General features: G+C 37.2%; 1 protein-coding gene across 8 annotated transcripts in view; it reads left to right on the top strand.

Annotated features, from left to right (window-relative positions):
- The window catches only part of celf5a (cugbp, Elav-like family member 5a), a 388,064-nt gene that overhangs the window by 315,663 nt on the left and 52,699 nt on the right, over nt 1–19,702 (top strand). For 4 of the 8 annotated variants that reach the window (XM_056447706.1, XM_056447713.1, XM_056447712.1 and 1 more), the window contains exon 6: nt 18,590–18,736. In XM_056447706.1, the coding sequence (XP_056303681.1) occupies nt 18,590–18,736 (147 nt within the window). Of the gene's footprint in view, nt 1–18,562; nt 18,737–19,702 lie in introns of all 8 variants that reach the window. The other 4 variants (XM_056447710.1, XM_056447708.1, XM_056447709.1 and 1 more) reach the window with 1 other exon arrangement.

Here is a 19,702-nt window from a genome sequence, read left to right as displayed (position 1 = left end):
CAGTATGCTCCATGTTTTTATTCTAAAAACGCACTTGTGATAGTATTATTTTACATTATATTACAATTAATGACACTATTTTCACATTTTGCTGAACTGTCCCTTTAAGACAAAGAAATGCACAGCTAAACAGTGCAAGAGATGCATCCACCTTCTGATCTGCTCTCGGTATGACCTTTAGGGTCAAGCGAGGTGCAAATGATTCAGGGGGACATTGAAATGTAAACCACAGTCCTAAAATCTTCAGCGCTCAGACATCTCTCTCTCTCTCTCCTCCCCTCCGTCCTCTCAGGACATTAGGCAATAGACTTGTTTACCTCACCTTTCACCACATTGACTGGTGAATTATTCATTGGCATGTACTGAGGTGGGAGCGGAGGAGAGAAAAAGAGAGAGAGCGCGAGACGGAAAAGTAGAAAGAGAGACAGGGGAAGCTCACGGGGGAGGGATGGAGAAGGTTTATGTTCATCTCGGAAGGTAAATTGATTATGGAAAACCTTACCGGCCTCCATTCTCTCGAGTCTGGAGTTGTAGAAGGAGGGGGTCGCGACTCGCGCGGCTCACAGGTGCCGAAGTGAGATGTTTAGCCCAGATAATGGAGTTCTTCTCAAGGCAGGTCTTGATGAAGCACTCATCCATCTGCAAACTCTTCAAAAAGAAGCCGCGGCGAACTTAGCGAACACCCACCAGCCTCTCACGCCCTCAGCGCCGCCATCTGAGAATCACATGCTTATTGAAGTAACTCTCGCAGACATGATGTGATTTATAAGTTGAAGTCATACGTAATTCATTTTCTGCTGTCAAAACAAAATGCTCTGATAAAAATGGTTAGAAGTCAGAGTGTGTTAGATGTTTAATTTAGGACTTTGGTGTTGCGCGATTGGAATAGCGAATGCACCAGTAATAATTTGTTGTTTTTTTGGTGTTTTATTTACGAAAACGATAAATTAAAGTGTTAGTTCACCCATAAATTACAATTATGTTATTTATTGGTCACCCTCATTTCAATCAAACTCCTGAAACCTTTGTTTGTTTGTCTTCGGAACACAAATTACGATATTTTAGAAGAAATTTGAGTGCTCATTGTCAGTATATGTAAAAGAGCATGCCCTATACTGACACTGAGGAGAAGAATCGGTTGAATAAAGTCATTTTTTTAATGTGTGCACAAAGTAATTCTCGTGGCTTGATAATCATGTAAATATTCTGAGAATCACATGCTTATTGAAGTAACTCTCGCACTAGACATGATGTGATTTATAAGTTTAAGGCATACGTGATTAATATTCTGCTATCAAAACAAAACGATCTGATACAAAATGGTAAGCAGACGATGTTTAACTTAGGACTTTGACGTTACGTGATTGGAATAGAGGATGCAGTAGTAATTTGATGTTTTTTCTGGTGTTTTATTGATGAAAACAATATATTAAAGTGTTAGTTCAACCATAAATTAAAATGATGTTATTAATTAGTCACCATCATGTCATTCAAACCCCTGAAACCTTAATTTGTTTGTTTTTGGAACACAAATTACGATATTTTAGGTGAAATTTGAGTGCTCCCTCATCCTCTATAGACAGCAAGGTTCCCAACTTGTGCACATAAACTCATCATGTGCACAAAAAGCAAAAATAATGACTTTATTCAACAGTTTCTTCTTCTCACTGTCAATATAAGTGCAAGAGCGAGCCCTATAGTGACACTGAGGAGAATAAACTGTGGAATAAAGTGATTATTTTTGTTTTATGTGTGCACAAAATAATTTTCGTGGCTTGATAATTATGTAAAATATTTGTACGAAAGTTCGTACGTTTTTAAAAAGGAGGTGTGGCACCCAACTCTACCCCTAAACCCAACGGTCATTGGGAGATATACAAATCATACTAAATTGTATGTATGAGATCATAAAAATCCATAAGAAGTAGCCATTAAATCGAAAAGTTATGAATTTTTGTAAGATTGTGTTGGATTGAAAGACATGTACTAACTACATAGTACATTAGAAATGTTGTTTTGGCCATTCTAAAATACCTCACCCAAAAATCGGTCATCAAAGTAATTCAGAATTATTATCAGAACTATCTTGAGCGGCTACGATCCCAAAGTGTAGTCTTACGCCTTCTAAAACCACCACGCGTTCATTGCGTTTCGTCTTCTGAGATGCAAGTCATTTATTATATTTGAAAAAAGGCCCACAGTGGCTTCCCCTACTGCATTAAATTAAAGTGGCGCAGTGGGTAGCCGTTCACCTCACAGCAAAGAGGTCGCTGGTTCGAGCCTTGGCTGGGTCAGTTGGCATTTCTGTGTGAGGTTTGCATGTTCTCCCCGTGTTCGTGTGGGTTTCGTCCGGGTGCTCCGGTTTCCCCCACAGTCCAAAGACATGTGCTATAGGTGAATTGCTAAAATTGATCGTAATGTATGAGTGTGAGTGAATGAGTGTGTATGGATGTTTCCCAGTGATGGGTTGTGGCTGGAAGGGCATCTGCTGCGTAAAACATATGCTGGAAAAGTCATTCTGCTGTGGCGACCCCAGATTAATAAAGGGACTAAGCCAAAAAGAAAATGATTTAATGAATGATATTTGGTAGCAGTTAATCACAAAGTCACTTGTTTCATCTCTTTGACTCATTCGATGGAAGCGGTGCCTAATTCGCAAATATTTTATGCGATATTCCAGTTTGATTTGCATCTTTGGTTATAAAAATAGCTATTGATTTGAACGAATCACCAAAAACAGTTAAACACTTCATTAATTCTCTACTTTGAAATGGCCTGAGTGAAACATACAGCAAATTGAACATTTTCCTGAACTGTCCTTTTAATGCTGTTGTTATAATAAAGATTACCAATTTTCCCTAATTCACTCTCTATGCACCAAAAGCAGCTCGTAGTTCCTACATTACGAACTCCAGTGAAGAAATGACTGCTAATTCATTTTCAACAGGCATGCACAAAGCAGTCAGCTAATGATGCGATTGTGGACAGCATGACACTGGCCTTATTGCAGAAAACCTCGCCACTAACACTCAGTCCAATTTTATATTCGACTCAAATTCCCCCGGCTCATCCCATACAGCGCATTATCTTCATACACACACACATGCATTCATGCACACACAGCCCCCTTTCCATGTATCTCCCCTTATTTTCCATCCGTTTCTCTTGCTGGCACAGCCATGAGGTCAAAACTACATACTCTGATCTAATTTTCCAGCTCCAGAAGCTCAGGCTGAATGCATTTGTGTGTTTCCTGACTGAATGTGGCGTGCGTGTGCATATGCACCAATAGGAAGATCCTACTTTCAAGTCGGAGCATGTTTGAGGGGTTTTATTCCACTCACGACCCTTCCCCCATTGTGGACATGGGGCAATTAAAAATTTACACCATCATGCGGTAAAGCAAATTGCCGGACTTCAGGAAGGCCTTGTACAATGGAAGACAAGGGACGAAATTACGCCAGGAGAAGGTTGGGAAAGGTCACAGATCTCTAACCCCGCGCTTCGGTCTCATTTCCAGCCCAGTGTGTACGCCTGGGATTGACCGTATTTCAGCAAATACAGGAAAATGAAACTGCCGCTGCTATCTGATATTACAATCTGCTTGGTTTAGGAGAGTTTGCGCCGCTGAACCGATTGCCACTGTCTATGGTTGAATGGCAATGTGTTCAGGATTTTCATTTCCTCATGACTGTGTGGATATCTGAGCAACAGCAACTGGGGGGAAAACGGCAGGCCAAAATTGCAGGCCGTAATGTTCGGCTTCTCACAGCTCAATTATGATTTATACGGCTTTTTATAGAGATGTTCCTCATGTTTTCATATGAAGGAGTTTTCGAAATTTGCAATATCAGCATGAATAAATAAGTAATTTCTTCACAATATGATTTACTTAATAAATAAGTGTTTAATATAAATTCAACAATATTGAATATCTACAGTTTAAGATATCTCATATTTATACATATATTAGCATATATATATATATATTTATAAATAATACAGTAAAAATTATGTAAAATATCAAATATTTTAATATTTGCAATTAAAATATTCAAATGTACTTAACAATTGGAATATTTGATAGGTCAGTCATAATAATGTGTGATTAAATATTTTATAACAGCTGCTAATTAATGTAATACTAGTGTGTTATAATTGAAAGAATATTAATATTTAAATATACTTATTTTGTTGTTTAATCGATATGAATTCTGTAGTTTTAGAATAAGTCTAAATATATTAAACAAAATGTATTATTTTTCCCAGTGTTGGGTTGTGGCTGGAAAGGCATCCGCTGCGTAAAACATATGCTGAATAAGTTGGCGGTTCATTCCACTGTGGCGACCCCAGATAAATCAAGAGAAGCCAAAAAGAAAATGAATGAATGATTGAGTTTCATGTGTATATTTACATTTGTGGATTAAGAATGTTAATTGTTCTACTTTATTTATAAACATATATTAAGATTTCAAAATATATTATGATATTAGTTACTAGAAAATGCTGGTGACACCTTACAGTAAGGTGTCATCTGTCAATGCATTAGCTGACATGCACTAAAGTAAAACCCAAAAAGTTAAGGTAGCTCAAACAATTTGAGGAAACCGATTGCAACAAACCATTTAAGTTCAGAAACTAATCCTAACGAGTACTGTGAATTTAATCAAGTTGAGTAAACGAAGCAACTTGAGCAGAGTAAACCCAATAAATGAAGAGATCTCAAACCAACTGAGTACTGTAAACATCAGTAAGTTAAGGCAATTCAAACCGTTTGAGGAAACCAATTGCTGCAAACCATTTAAGTTAAAAACTAATCTATATGAGTACTGTGAACTTACTCCATTTAAGTTGAAGTAATTAGGTATTTAATGAACTCAATACCTTCAACACTGAGTTCAAAACTCTTTTCAAATGAGTAGAATTAACTTTCAGTCAATTCTGAGTTAACTACACTCGTTTCATTTGATAAAGTTGACTGTTGGGTTTGCTGTGCGCACAAACAATGAACAATAGATTTATTTCAGTATTATTATTTTGTTAATGTTAGTAAATGAAAATACAGTTGTTCCCTATTAGCACATGCTAGTTCACAGTGCATTTACTAATGTAATCAAGCACAACTTTAGATTTGAATAATGCATTCGTAAATGTTGAGCTATGATTAATAAATGTTGTACAAGATTTGTTCATACTTAGTTATAAATATATTAACAAATAAAAGGAAACGTATTTGTAAAGGTGCGACCAATATACTTAAATAAATCAGTATTTAACTTAATATTTAAATATTGTATTGCTTACACTTTATTTTAAGGTGACGTAGATACAGTGTAACTACTGAGTAATATCAAAGACTATAGAATACACAAGACATGTCACTCGTATAGTTTTGAATGGGGAAAAGTGAAACGGTCCACATGACAAATAAAGCGCCCCCTACTGGTACAGGAGCCAATCAGTGATCGCTATAGACTGATGTTTATCCAGGGGAGACGCTCAGAGCAGATGTGTGCTTTTATGACTGTTTATGAGGTCAACAAACACACTGGAATCTCAGGGAACACTTAACATAAGAAATAAAGCTTGAACTCTTTACCTATAAATGAACCAAGTGCACTTGAAAACAAAAGTTGTTTGGTTTTGTAATCTGTATAAAATGAACGCGAGGTAGAATTCGAAAGTAGCTGTGAATTACTTCAGAAGACCAGTGCAATCTGACAAGGTATTATCCAATGGGTGATATTGGGTAACACTGCCATAAATGAGGTCGGTGTCGTGATCTTGTTCCTTTTAAGTGTGTATGCGCATTAGCTTGAGCAACCTGAAAATATGCCGATTTTGTTTGATTCGAATGTTTAGAAACTAAACTTCTGAGATGGTTATTGCTTAGTTTTATTGATGATTCCAAATCGCAAAAATTCGTTTTGGAGAATTTGACGTTTCCCCATTCAAGACAGAGTGCCCGAGCATACTGCCCGAGAGACGTTTCAAAGATGACCACCAAGTGAAATGACTTGCCATTAAGAGACTTTGGTAATATTTATTAATTACATGTACTTACTCTATGGTTGGGGTTAGAATGTGGGTTATGTAATTATGAATATTCATTGTAATCACTATAATAAGTGTATGGAACATGTGTAACTATGTCACCTTAAATCAAAGTGTTACCATTTTATTCACTATAAATGACTTAAATATTATATACTCTAAAGATATAAAGGCGTCAACCATTTAAATGGTTAAAATGTTACAATCAAGACTCTGTTTTTCCACTTCTGGCTGTTTTATGTGCAGGATAATCCATCCTTATTATCTTCTCCACAGTTAATGCACAGAGACAGATGTGTAGAGTTCTATCAGATATATGGCTTAGTTAGCACGTTTACGGTCCACGTTCGCACTGAAAATCGGGAAAGCACGAAGACACCCCCTGCTCCGCGGCTTCTCGTAAAGACGAAGCCCCCTCGCTTTGATTCCTAGCCCTCGTTTTCCTCCTCTCTCTGTAAAACAGCTGCACTTTTTATTCCCCCAGTTTTACTCTCTCTCTCCTGAATCCATTTCTCTGGGTCCTGGACCTAAGGGAATTCCTGCGGGTGCTTGGCGGCTTAAAATTTAATGAGAGTTTTACTTCACAGATCAACCACCACTCTCTCTCTCTCTCACACACACTTCCCCTCGCTCTCTCTCTATCACGTTCTCTTACAAACACACAGCCTATATCTTGCTAGACCAACAAGCCCTCGGCCCTGATATTCGCCGGATGTCTCGCAGCTAAAGCAAACAAACAGTCGAGAAAGGATTGGACAAATACCATCAACAGATTCGAAAAAACATTCGTGCTCCAAAACTTGGGACTAAAGGAGCATTGAATTTCGTCTTTTATTGGCTTTGCCCAGGAACTTTCATAACACACAGTAAACATTTTTTGCTCTCCTTTTTAATAGCTCAAGGTGGTGTGAAAAACGTCTAGGTTTTTCAATAACTACTCGCAGCGCTGCGGATAATCGCATTCAAGGTTAAGATTAAAATGCCGGCACAGGGTCTACAGTGTGCATACAATTTAATACCGCTAGTTCAAAAAGTTAAAGAGGGTACAGATTATTTACTTTTTTTTAAACGCACGCAACAGTTCTTTTTGTAGTACACAAGCACTAAACAAGTACAAACATAGATTGTGTGTGCTTCACGGAGGTGAGTGGGCTGGGTGACACTTAAGCCTGTCACGATAAGGAATTTTTGTTGTGCGATATATTGTCACAGAAATTGTTGCTATAAGCAATATTATTGTCATCTTGAGATCAATTTATGCCACTGATTATATGCATTATATATACTAATGATTGTATTACAGCGTCATAATGCAAATAGCCATAAACACTTTAAAATACTTATCTTTAAAAAAAAAATATATATATGTATATATATATATATATATATATATATATATATATATATATATATATATATATATATATATATATATACTTTTTGCACAGACAGGTCAAATATACACTGTAAAAAATAAATCTGTAAAATTTATGGTAAAAAAAACGGCAGCTGTGGTTGCCAGTATTATACCGGTAAAAATACGATACAAACTGTAAAAGTAATTTCTCATTTTTACAGTAAACTACTGTATTTCATTAATTTATAGTCGTAATATGTCTGTATTTTTAATTACCATCATCTACACATCTTTGGTTACACAGTTAGACACGTTAGCACAGCCATATGCAGGTGATGATGACAAAGTTACATAATGAACAAATGCTCATCACAAACAACTTTTCCTACAAACCGAAAAGTGTATCAGTGTATAGAAGGTGCTCAGAGTCATTCACACAGCTACTAAACACCAGTATGGTAACACGCATAACATTAAAGTCATGAAATAAACATTGTTTATCAACATTAGATGTAACGTAACTTTCTAATGTACATAACTGATGAGGAAACAACCAAAAAGATCAATAATAATGTCAACAAAAAGCATAAAATGGGATTTTTACTGTAGCATTTTTACAGTTTTTTACCGTTGAAATCACGTCCGTTTTTTACAGTGTAGAAAAACACAACAGAGAACAACACATTATCTGCATTTTTCAAATTAGTTTTTTTGCATTTTTAAGGCCAAGTTCAAACTAGAGCTATCAGATATTACGTACCCACACCAACCCACAAACCCCTCCGGAGGAATGAGAATCAAATGAAATACTATACAGACTTTTTAAAATGAACACAAAATAAACAATGAGACTATATATTAAAGCAGCAGTTGCCAAAAGGGGGGGTCCCGGCCCACAAGGGGGCCTCAGCGAGCTCTGTGGGGGGGGTCGCGTCATATTTAAAAAAATAATTTAGCAGTGGACAATTAGGAGAATGATCATATTGCCTTAGTTAATTTTATCCCCTGGCTGACCAAAAAATTGACAAATTTGTAATTTGTAATTCAGCAGCTAATAGTAATGACCCAAGAATACTGGCCCCAGATGAGGAAGCTCCAAACATTTCGGGTCACAGCACTAGTAATACTGGAAACACGAAATGCAGGAAATACCAAGATAGTTACCTGAACTATGGTTTTATTCCCTTTTCTTGAAGCAAAAAGTCCCTGACCCAGCCACAGTGCATTATCTGCGACAAAGTTCTTGTTCATGAATCAATGTGTGAGGCCGTCCAAATTAATAAGCCATTTGCAGACGACTCCCCAATACCACAAGATTTACCCAACACAATTGGCCTACTGATGTTTTGCTTTTATATTTTACATTAGGCTATTATTTATGCATAAACTAATCTAGATTTAGTAATAAACATACCGTTTGTCTAAAAACAAACTTTTTTTTGTCATACCTACTGCAAACTAGATATGATACTTGAATATGAGCGATAATATCATTAAAAATGGAGACAATATTTACATGATATTGGCCTTACAATATTTTCCGGGGGAAGTGGGGAACCACTGTATTAAAGTTTATGGTCCATAAATGTAAAAAAAGAAAAAAGGAAAGGAAATAACAAATACATATCAGATGGCACAGTACAACATGATGACAAGTTTACCCCTGACAATCTAAGTCAAAAAGTAAAAAAAAAAAAGGTTAAAATGGGGTTCAAGTCTTATAGAATTTGTGAGTAGAGCCCTGAATGGAATATTTAACCTTTTCTAGAGAAAGAAATGACGAGATCTGTTAACTACTTATCATTCTTAAGGTTATTTAGATTCTATAATTTAATGTTAAAAAGGTAAATGTCCTGTTTTTTATTCTAATAAATGACTTATTAGGTAAATGTCCAATTATAAATGTTGACAACGGGGAGGTAGAATGTAAATATGATATGGTACTCGCAGTCAAACTTTTCCCATATCTTAGTTTTTATTTCTGTCTGCAGATGTATAAGACTCTCTTGAAAACATTTTAACTAGGTCTGGGAGTAAAAAATGATTAATCGATGAACCACGATTCTTTCTGTAATGATTCTGAATTGATTCTCAAAAGTCCTGTAGTCAAATTAGACCTTGATGGTACAGGGTTTTACAGGCACAAGGTAGAAAAAGTAATAGTATGCATTGACAGGCACATGTATCAGAATCAGATCAGGTCAGATGGTGAAGTCCCTAAACATTCCCACCACTAATTTTAACTGGTTTAGTGATAAGTCTACTGCACTTGTATGATTCAGATCAGGCTGAAATGTACATGAAAGACTGTGGTCACCATTTAATTTCATCATATGGAAAAGAGCAGCTTGGACATTTTTCAAATGATCTTATTTTGGGTTCTACCTAAAAGAGAAAGTCTAGCAAGTTTAGAGCATGAAAAGAAAGCAAATGACGAGACAGTTGTCATGTGTAGTCAAACTATGGCTTAAATCAAAAGGAAAATATGGTGCTACTGGTCCCAGTGTGTCCACAGACAAGCTTTTATGCCTATTTCCCATATGTATTTCAGAAAAGCTTTAGTCCACAGATGCTGCTTTGATAAAACATCTTTTGAAATTGAATAATTTCAGATTAAAATTTAAATCAAAATCTGGCTTTCGTTGTATGTAAAAAAGCAGCTTGAACATTCTGGAAAATATCTTCTTTTTTGTGAGTGTTCCACTGAAGAGAGAATGTCCTACAAGTTTATAACAACATGCAGGTGGATAAATGATGTGAAAGTTGTCACTTCTGGCCAAACTATGCCTTAAAAGGAAAGAAAAAAATGTTGACAGGCACATGTATCGGAATTGGATCAGATTAAATGGTGAAGTCCTTGAACATTCCCACCCCTAATGTTAACTGGTTTAGTGATAAGTCCACTGCACTTGTATGATTCAAATCAGGCTGAAATGTGCATCAAAACTGTGGCCACCATATAATGTCATCATATGGAAAAGAGCAGCTTGGACATTCTGGAATATCTTAGTTTTTTTTTTTTTTGAGTGTTCCACTGAAGCGAGAAAGTCCTACAAGTTTAGAACAACATGCGGGTGGATAAATTATGTGAATGTTGTCACTTCTGGCCAAACTATGCCTTAAAAGGAAAGAAAAAAATGTTGACAGGCACATGTATCGGAATCAGATCAGATCAGATGGTAAAGTCCCTAAACATTCCCACCACTCATTTTAACTGGTTTAGTCCACTGCACTTATGATTCAAATCAAGCAGAAATGTACATCAAAAACTGTGGCCACCATTCAATTTCATCATATGAAAAAGAGCAGCTTGGACATTCTGGAAAATATCTTCTTTTTTGTGAGTGTTCTACTGAAGAGAGAATGTCCTACAAGTTTATAACAACATGCTGGTGGATAAATGATATGAAAGTTGTCACTTCTGGCCAAACTATGCCTTAAAAGGAAAGAAAAAATGCTTCTGGTCCCAAAGCATCCAAAGTCAAACTTTTCCTATATCTTGCCAGTCTTTTCTAAAAGTTTTTATTTCAGTCCGCAGATGTCTCAAACTCCCATGAGGTTATACCCAGAAATCATTTTAACTGCTTTGGTGATAAAAACCTAAAGGGGATACAAGATAAGGCCTTTTTTGTGGAGATTGCAGCTTTGCGCTGTCTTGCACTTGGGCGTTTTGGTGGTAAAATTTTTGACCTGCAAGGGTCGATTTTGTTTAGTTGTGTAGCAAGCCTAATGAGCAGTGACTGAATGCATTGATAATGTCCCTGGTAATGATATCCTAACTAAGCAGTTGGGGAAGCAATACAATAAAACAGCTGGGGAAGGCTAAAGGCTTGAAGGTTCAAACCGAGTGAAATCGAAAATCAAATCTGCATTTATCTTCCCCAGTGTTTTGTTGCATTTCTGGCAACCCCTTCAAACGCCCACATGAGTGCCATATGCCTAGAGCCAGAGTCGCTGGGCTTGGATGTGCAAACTGATTGCTTTGTACTCAGCCTTTGCTAAGTGTTCTGACAACAATACAGAGAACAACATTGACCACCCACTTTTTCAGCAGTTTTTTTTCTTATTCAGCATAGGGGTTTAGGGATTTTAGTTTATTTTTGAGTTTTAATCTGGATCAGTTCTGAGGTAAATGAGAATATTACTAAACTTGATTTAAAGCAAAGTTGCTAAAGGATTTATCCACAAAGCACATTATTTCCAGTTTATCAATACTGCAGAAATATTGAAAGATTTTTTGATTTAAAAAGTGTAAATTGACCTAATTAATTACATAATGTGTAATGTTGTTATTGTTGACTAAATCTAAAGCTGTTAAAGGGATAGTTCACCCAAAAATGAAAATGTACTCACTATTTACTTACCCTCAAGTGGTTTCAAACCTTTTGAAGATTTTTTCCTCTGTTGAACAAAAATGAAGATATTTTGAAGAAAGCTGAAAACCTGTAACCCATAAACTGCCTGACAAAAGTCTTGTCATCATTCCCAGTTGTAAGAACAACAAATAATAACTTGACTTCTAGTTGATCATTGGGAAAAGTGGTAAAAGACAGATTTTTCCAATGAATAATCCTTCTAATCCTTCAGCCTCCACATCAAAGTTCCTAAAAGCAAAGAAGGTCAAGGTGCTCCAGGATTGGCCAGTCCAGTCACCAGATATGAACATTATTGAGCATGCCTGGGATAAGATGGAGGAGGCATTTAAGATGAATCCAAAGAATCTTGATGAACTCTGGGAGTTCTGCAAGAACGCTTTCTTTGCCATTCCAGATGACTTTATTAGTAAGTGATTTGAGTCATTGCAGAGATGTATGGATGCAGTCCTCCAAGCTCATGGGAGTCATACACAAAATAAATTATTTTTCCACAACACCATTACTTTAAATTCTATATTGTACATTATTTCTGTTAAGGGACAAGACTTTTGTCTAAGCAGAGTTAAACCTTACTGTCCTAATTATATAGTTAAAATCAAGGCACGGTCATTATTTTATTTTGGTAAAATAAGCATAATCTAGAGGCCTTTGCCCTTCGTATAAGCCACTTCTAATACCAAATGATCAACTAGAAGTCAAGTTATTAATTTTCACTTTTGGCTTAACTATCCTTATGATAAATAAAATAAAGGTTGTGTATAATCTAAAAGAACAATAATCTTAAGACGTGTTTGTTTAAATGTGTATTTTATTTTTCAAATGTAACCTTAAAATCTATTTATAATTATAATTGGTTTATGTTAAATTTCTAAATGCCTTTTGAATTATAGTAGATAGATAGTAGTAATTCACGGCACAAATCAGGATGTGTTCTACCCAAATTATGTGCAATTATATCATTAGTTGCTTTAAACATTGCCATTTAGCATTGCTTTTTTCCCCTACCCAGATTTAAAAAAGTGGTTGATTAGATTTAAATAAGCGCATACTGAGTTTATGATTTAGTGTTTAGCACAGTAATTAATTATTTTATTTTTAGCCACATTTGTTTTCATATATCATATCTTTTAAAAAAGAAAAACACATGTCAGAAAACATTCATGGACACATTCCAGGATGATTGCCAAGATTCATCAAGCTTAAATTGTCAAAATAACCATTAGCGCACATAATTTAACCACAATTAATGCATCAAAATATTTAAAAAATCATCTGTGGAACTGCACAAATACTGCAAAAGGCCTATTGGAACCCGCATGGACCCAAGATTCTCACAGAAATCGGTCAAGTTTGGTGAAGGAAAGATCATGGTTTAGGGTACATTCAGTATGAGGCGTGCAACAGCCTGAGGTATCAAGACATTTGTGCTGCCCCTTACATTACAAACCACAGGAGATGGCAGATTCTTCAGCAGGATAGTGCTCCTTCGCATACTTCAGCTTCCACATCAAAGTTCCTGAAAGCAAAGAAGCACAAAGTGCTCCAGGATTGGCCAGCCCAGTCACCAGACATGAGCATTATTGAGCATGTCTGGGATAAGATGAAGGAGGAGGCATTGAAGATGAATCCAAAGAATCTTGATGAACTCTGGGAGTCCTGCAAGAACGCTTTCTTGATTAGTTTCTTGAATATGATTACTGAAATATAGAAATAACTTCACTCTGGAAGCAAAGAAGGTCTAGCTATATAATAGTGTGCAACCTTTTGTTGTTGTTTGTTTAGAAATGCAGCCCATTTTTAGGTCACAATCCACCATTTGAAGGCCTAAAGCACGATGCTATTTCTCCGTACAGATGGCATGTGTCCTCACCTGATATTTTCCCATATTGTGGCTGCTTATCGACATTTTCACATCAATTTCAGCTAGCCTCTTATCTCGGCTGATGCACAACCTTTCTCTACCGTCAGATCACAGTCATATTTCGGCCTTTTTGCCAAAATCGATTCTGTATTTTTTTTCTCTCTTTCTCTCTCTCCGTTCGGACGGTATAGTGCTGGAACAGAGGATGCTGTAGGCTGATAAAGGTCAAGTGTAGCATCGAATCATTGAGAGATTCATAATGAATGTGAGCGCGGCTTTTCACGGCAGGTGTTTCATTACCACGGTACGAGAGAGAACGAGCGAGCCAGACTTAGAAACCCACACGTCCAAGGTCAGAACATGATCACTGGTGGCCTTGTCAATCTCCGAACACACCCACGTTCCTCGGATAATCTGTTTGATATTTCAGGAGCAATATCATAACCGAAATCTGAAATAGATTTTGTTATGTAACGATTAAGCTGCCAAGGCTCGTGGCGGTCTACTGAGTTTTGTAGATGTGTTGGTCTGATTGACTAAGGTTTAATGTTGACACGTTGTCGGACAGGATCTTTGGGAGGAGGCCATTTTTGAAATTATTTGTTGTATTTATGATACATCAGAACAGCGTTTGTATTGTGGGAGGCTGAAGTGGAAAAAGTCTACATAGATTGAATGGGATGTCAATGTTTTTGATCATTCTTAAAGTGACAGTTCACCCCAAAATCACTATCGAATTCACTCATATCATTCTGTTTGAACTGCACATTTGCATATGATAAATGGTTCAACATAAGCAACCAGTGTTGGGCACGTTCCTTTAAAAGAGTAATTAGTTATAGTTACTAGTTACTTCTCACAAATAGTAACTGAGTTACATAATTATAAAAGTAACTAATTACCAGGGAAAGTAACTATTGCGGTACTTAAAAAAAATCTAATGTCAAATGTCTATAAAATAAATATAAACCATTGTACACTTTCATTCATTCATTCATTTTCTTTTCGACTCAGTCCCTTTTTTAATCTGGGGTCGCCACAGCGGAATGAACCGCCAACGTATCCAGCATGTGTTTTATGCAGCGGATGCCCTTCTAGCTGCAACCCATCACTGAGAACATTGTACACTTATCTACACTATTTTAATGTTGTTATGGGACGATGTGAGAGACAACCATCAAATTCAACATGTCACTGTAAATATTGTCATTACTATAGTTGCACAATGAAACCAGTAGCGGATTTAATCAATAAGCAAGGTAAGCGGCTGCTTGGGGCACCAGGACATCTGGGGGCCCTAAATAAATATAGTAGTGGAGTATAAATTATACTTTATTCATTCATTCGTTCATTCATTCATTCATTTTCGGCTTAGTCCCTTTATTATGCCCTTCCAGCTGCAACCCATCACTGGGCAACATCCATACACACATACACTACGGAAAATTTAGCTTATTCAATTCACCTATACTACATGTTTTTGGACTTGTGGGGGAAACCGGAGCACCCAGAGGAAACCCACGCAAACACAGGGAGAACATGCAAACTCCACACACAAATGCCAACTGACCCAGACGGGGCTCAAACCAGCGACCTTCTTGCTGTGAGACGATTGTGCTACGCACTGCGCCACCGTGCTGCCCTAAATTATACTTATAAACTATATATAACATCATTTTCCATCATATTTAGTATAGTGAGAGTCAAACAAGTAATTTTATGTAGTTAAATATTATTTAATATACAATAAAATATAATATTATTATAATAATATTATGAAAAAAGAATATTCACCACTCTCAATCATGAAGCAGCTGTCAAATTTATAAAAAAAATATGATTATTTTTAATTGTAAATTCATTTTAAGACATCTAATTATTTAAAATGTAAAGCTTACAATAAGATAAAACGTAGAAAAGAAGATTGAGTTACATAAAAAAACAGCAAAATAAATAAGCTTAGGGCCTCCAAATCATTAAATCCGCCCCTGAATAAAACACAATAGAAGGATTAGAACTTATATTAGATATTATTTTGTTCAATTCTGTCTGAGTAATAAGTGTTTGAGGTGGAGAAGTTTAATTGCTTTGATATCTTGGCTTCGTCTCTTCCTTTGGTTTCAGAGCTCACGTTATAACCTGCGTTCTTAGCCACTAATTTTGTGGCGGCATGTGACGACGTGAGGTGCTTCATTAGATTACAATCACTCTTTTTTTTTTCTGGACATAAGTAGCACGATACATAAACATTCTTGTCTTTCTCTTCAAGGAGGGAAAAGTAGTGCTATTTCCAGTTTGCAAAAGCTACCTCTGAACTTGTTGGATTTGCCATCGTTCTGACTCCTGGCCATTGGTGTGTGTGACTGACTGTGCGTGTGCTTGTGCGTGAACACCCACCCTACTCAGCCTCTGATTAGCAAACGATGGAAATGTGCTCTATCTAAGCCAATCATCACGTTCTCAGTTACACCCATTCACAGACACACCAATCACTGATAGGTTAAGTGTCCCGCCCCAGCCCCAAACACACACACACCCCAGAAAGAAAGGTGATATGGCTGGCAGAGAGAGACACTGCTTGCATAAAAGCGTTCTCAATTATAGTAACACGCATTTTATTGTCAGTAATGGTAACGTGTTGTAACGGGATAAACAGTAATTCAAATCATTACTCATTACTATAAAAAGTATCGCAATTAGTAACGCCGTTTATTTATAGTGCCTTTATTCCCATCACTGTAAGCACCTGACAAAGTCCAAAAGTAAATCATTAATTGGCTGAAAATAACTAAATTCCCCTCCAATAAGCTATGGTGGGATCATTGAATCAATGAATTGACTTTGAAAGTTTAATGAGTCAAATTAATGATTGAATCATTCAGGCTGGTTTGTGAACAACATACATGAAATGATCCAACTACCAAAGGAAGAGTCATTCAAAAGAAAATAAATCAAGCATTTCTTCTCTTATACTGTAAATGTGCTAAGTAGAATTGTCAAATCATTTCGAGTGAATAAAACAAAGAATGCAGGGTTCCACACAATTCCTTCATGTTGTCCCAACACAAATTGATTAAGTTAACTTAAATGTTTTGCAAATTTAAGTGGATTGAACATAAAACTATTAAGTTGTGCCAAAAAAACTCAAGAATTATGTTGATCAGCTCATTTTAAATAAGTAGTTTGAACAACCAGTAAAAATATTTTTTGAGTGTATTTTATGGCTTTAAAAGATTTGAAATATAGTGTACAAGATGCATTCAGGAAATTCTCCAAAACAAGTTAGTCACACAGGTTTACAAAAAAAAAAAAAAAGATGATGGTGAGCAAACAACAGTTGGAATCACAATCATGTTTTTTTTTCATGGTGGTGACTGATAAAAGCATCACGCAATCAGAACAGAGCTTGTGCTTTTAAAGCAGAAGATAACATTAAAACACTCTTGCATTTAACAGATTGCCGTCAATTAATATTGTTATAGTTAACCTTTTTGTTGAAGATTGTAAAAGCTTAGTTTTTTGGTGACATCTCCCTTTATTTAGTCCCAGCAATTTATTTCTTGATATATTAACCTTTATTTTTATATGTGTTATGCTGGATTCAGACTATCAGCCAGATTTTAATAAAGAAAAATATCCATATATCCATTTGAGAAAGATGTCATTCTGATATGTAATCAAAAATTGGTCAATGGTTTTATTTTATATAGAATGTCACAATGTACTTCTTATGTCACATCTGGGATGCTTTACAACATCCTAACAGAAAGCACTATAATAATAATTCCTTACATTAATATAGCGCTTTTCTAAACACTCAAATCGCTTTACACATTGGTGCCAGACCGCACACCAGCTGATTGGTGGAGTGATGAAGCCAATTATGATATGGGGATGGTTAGGAGGCCATGATGGACAAAGACCAGTGGGTTAAACACCTACTCTTTTTTGAAGGACATCCTGGGATTTTTCATGACCACAGAGAGTCAGGACCTCAGTTTAACATTTCATCCAAAAGAGGGAGTCCCCTTCACTATACTGGGGCATTAGGACCCACACAAACCACAGGTTGACCACCCCTGCTGGCCTCACTAACACCACTTCCGGCAGCAACCTAGCATTCCCATGTGGTCTCCCATGCAGGTACTGACCGGGCGCAGCCCTGCTTAGCTTCAGTGGGCGACCATGTGAGAGTTGCAGAGAGCTAGCTGCCGACTACAGTGTTTACATTTTCTGATCCTCCGTGATGGGTTCCATTACATTTTGAACACTGACCAATTTGCGAAAATGAAGAGAGATGAAGTTTGAAATTGAGGAAAAAGTTTATGATACTATGGCAATAATATTCTTGCCTTTAAACAATTTTTTTGACGGGGATTACCTTGACAGAATGATGAAAGCATGGTGCCCTGGTAGCCATTGCTTGTTTACATTTATGTTTCGAGATGTTTGTCACCAGTTCCACCTTCTTAATCATTACATTCGTTGACATTCTCAAGAATTGAGTAATCTAAATTGTTTAATCTGACACTGACTTTCCAACAAACAAAAATATGATGTAGTCTGAATCTGGCATTACAATAAAGGTGTGGTCACATTTGTTGGTGAAATTTAGTATGGGAGAAATGATTTCAATAGTATTGCCCATGTTTATTCATTTTCACAAAGTTGCCTCTGCAGAATTTGCAGATGTTCAAGTCGGATACTGCTATAACAGCAGTGACCAACAGAAAGTTGATTGGTTTAAGAGCATTCATTGACCTTTTTTGCTACTAAATTTCACCGGAAGATCCCTAATGTGACTGCACCATCATTCAGAATAACATCTGTACATTTTGAGTTGTATTTTCTGTGATGGTCAGAGGTCTCGCTTACAAAGCGGGAGGTTAAACGTAGCCTGCCCTCTCTCCTCAGACTGGCTCCGATTCTCTCCTCCCTCAGGGCGCATCGTCCAGCCTGGTGGTCAAGTTTGCCGACACGGACAAGGAGCGCACCATCCGCCGCATGCAGCAGATGGTGGGCCAGTTTGGCATCTTCAACCCCGCCATCGCCCTGCCCTTCAGCACCTACAGCACCTACGCACATGCGGTGAGTAGCCTTCCCCCCTTCGGGGCAACTTGGTCACCTCCGACCCGACACTTTTTGATGATCTCATTGCCACCCACGTGCACCCACATGCTATTCGCTCTCGTACCCAGGATGACTCAGAATATTCCAACAGGAAAATCATCACCTGGTTATTTATAGCACGAATTGGTTCCTTTGGTACGGTGGTGGCTGAATAGCCATTGGAACCTAGTATTCATCAGTTTTAGGGAATATACTGTTGGGGAGAACGTATCCCTGTAGTTAGTTCCTCCATATGGAGTGGAAAGATATACATATATTCATGTACTGCTAGGCATAGGTGAATTTCCCTCCTAAATGCCAGGATTAATTGTAGGAGTCGACCCGACCCCTAGGGGCTTATCATTCACACTCATTTTCATATCACAGACATGCGGGGGGCAGCGGAAGACGTGCGTGTGGACAATCCCGCAGTAACTGCCGGCCTGGTAAAAGGGGAAAAAAATACGCCCTCATTACCATTTATGAGATGCAGAGCGTCCGTGGCAAATGCAAATGGTCCGAGAGCGGCGTGCAGGAAGGCAAATGCAAATGGTCCGAGAGCGGCGTGCAGGAAGGCAGGCAGGGTGGTTGCTGTGGCTCCCACAGGTTGGCAGTGACTTTTATCTCCTGTGTCAGAGATGGTGCAGTGTGCCGCTCGGTGGCAATGACACTGTCTCTATAATTCACTGTTCCAGACCCGAGCCACAACCCACACACGCCGAAACAGTGCTGGATGATAGTGCATGCAGCTTGTGGCGAAGTTTGCTAGTTTTTATATGTAGGTCATTTTTTGGGGGGCTTGTTAACTTTTCTGTTTTTCACCGAACTAAACAAGGACATTGCTAAACTAGATTCACTGAAATAATTTGTTGTCATTTTTGACGTTGTTTCACATTAAAAGTACTTCTTAAATATATTATATGTACATCACTTGAATCGATGACT

The sequence above is a fragment of the Danio aesculapii genome, chromosome 22 (genome assembly GCF_903798145.1).
Source record: "Danio aesculapii chromosome 22, fDanAes4.1, whole genome shotgun sequence".
In the NCBI taxonomy this organism is placed as follows: domain Eukaryota; kingdom Metazoa; phylum Chordata; class Actinopteri; order Cypriniformes; family Danionidae; genus Danio; species Danio aesculapii.
This window is presented reverse-complemented; position numbering and strand designations above follow the sequence as displayed.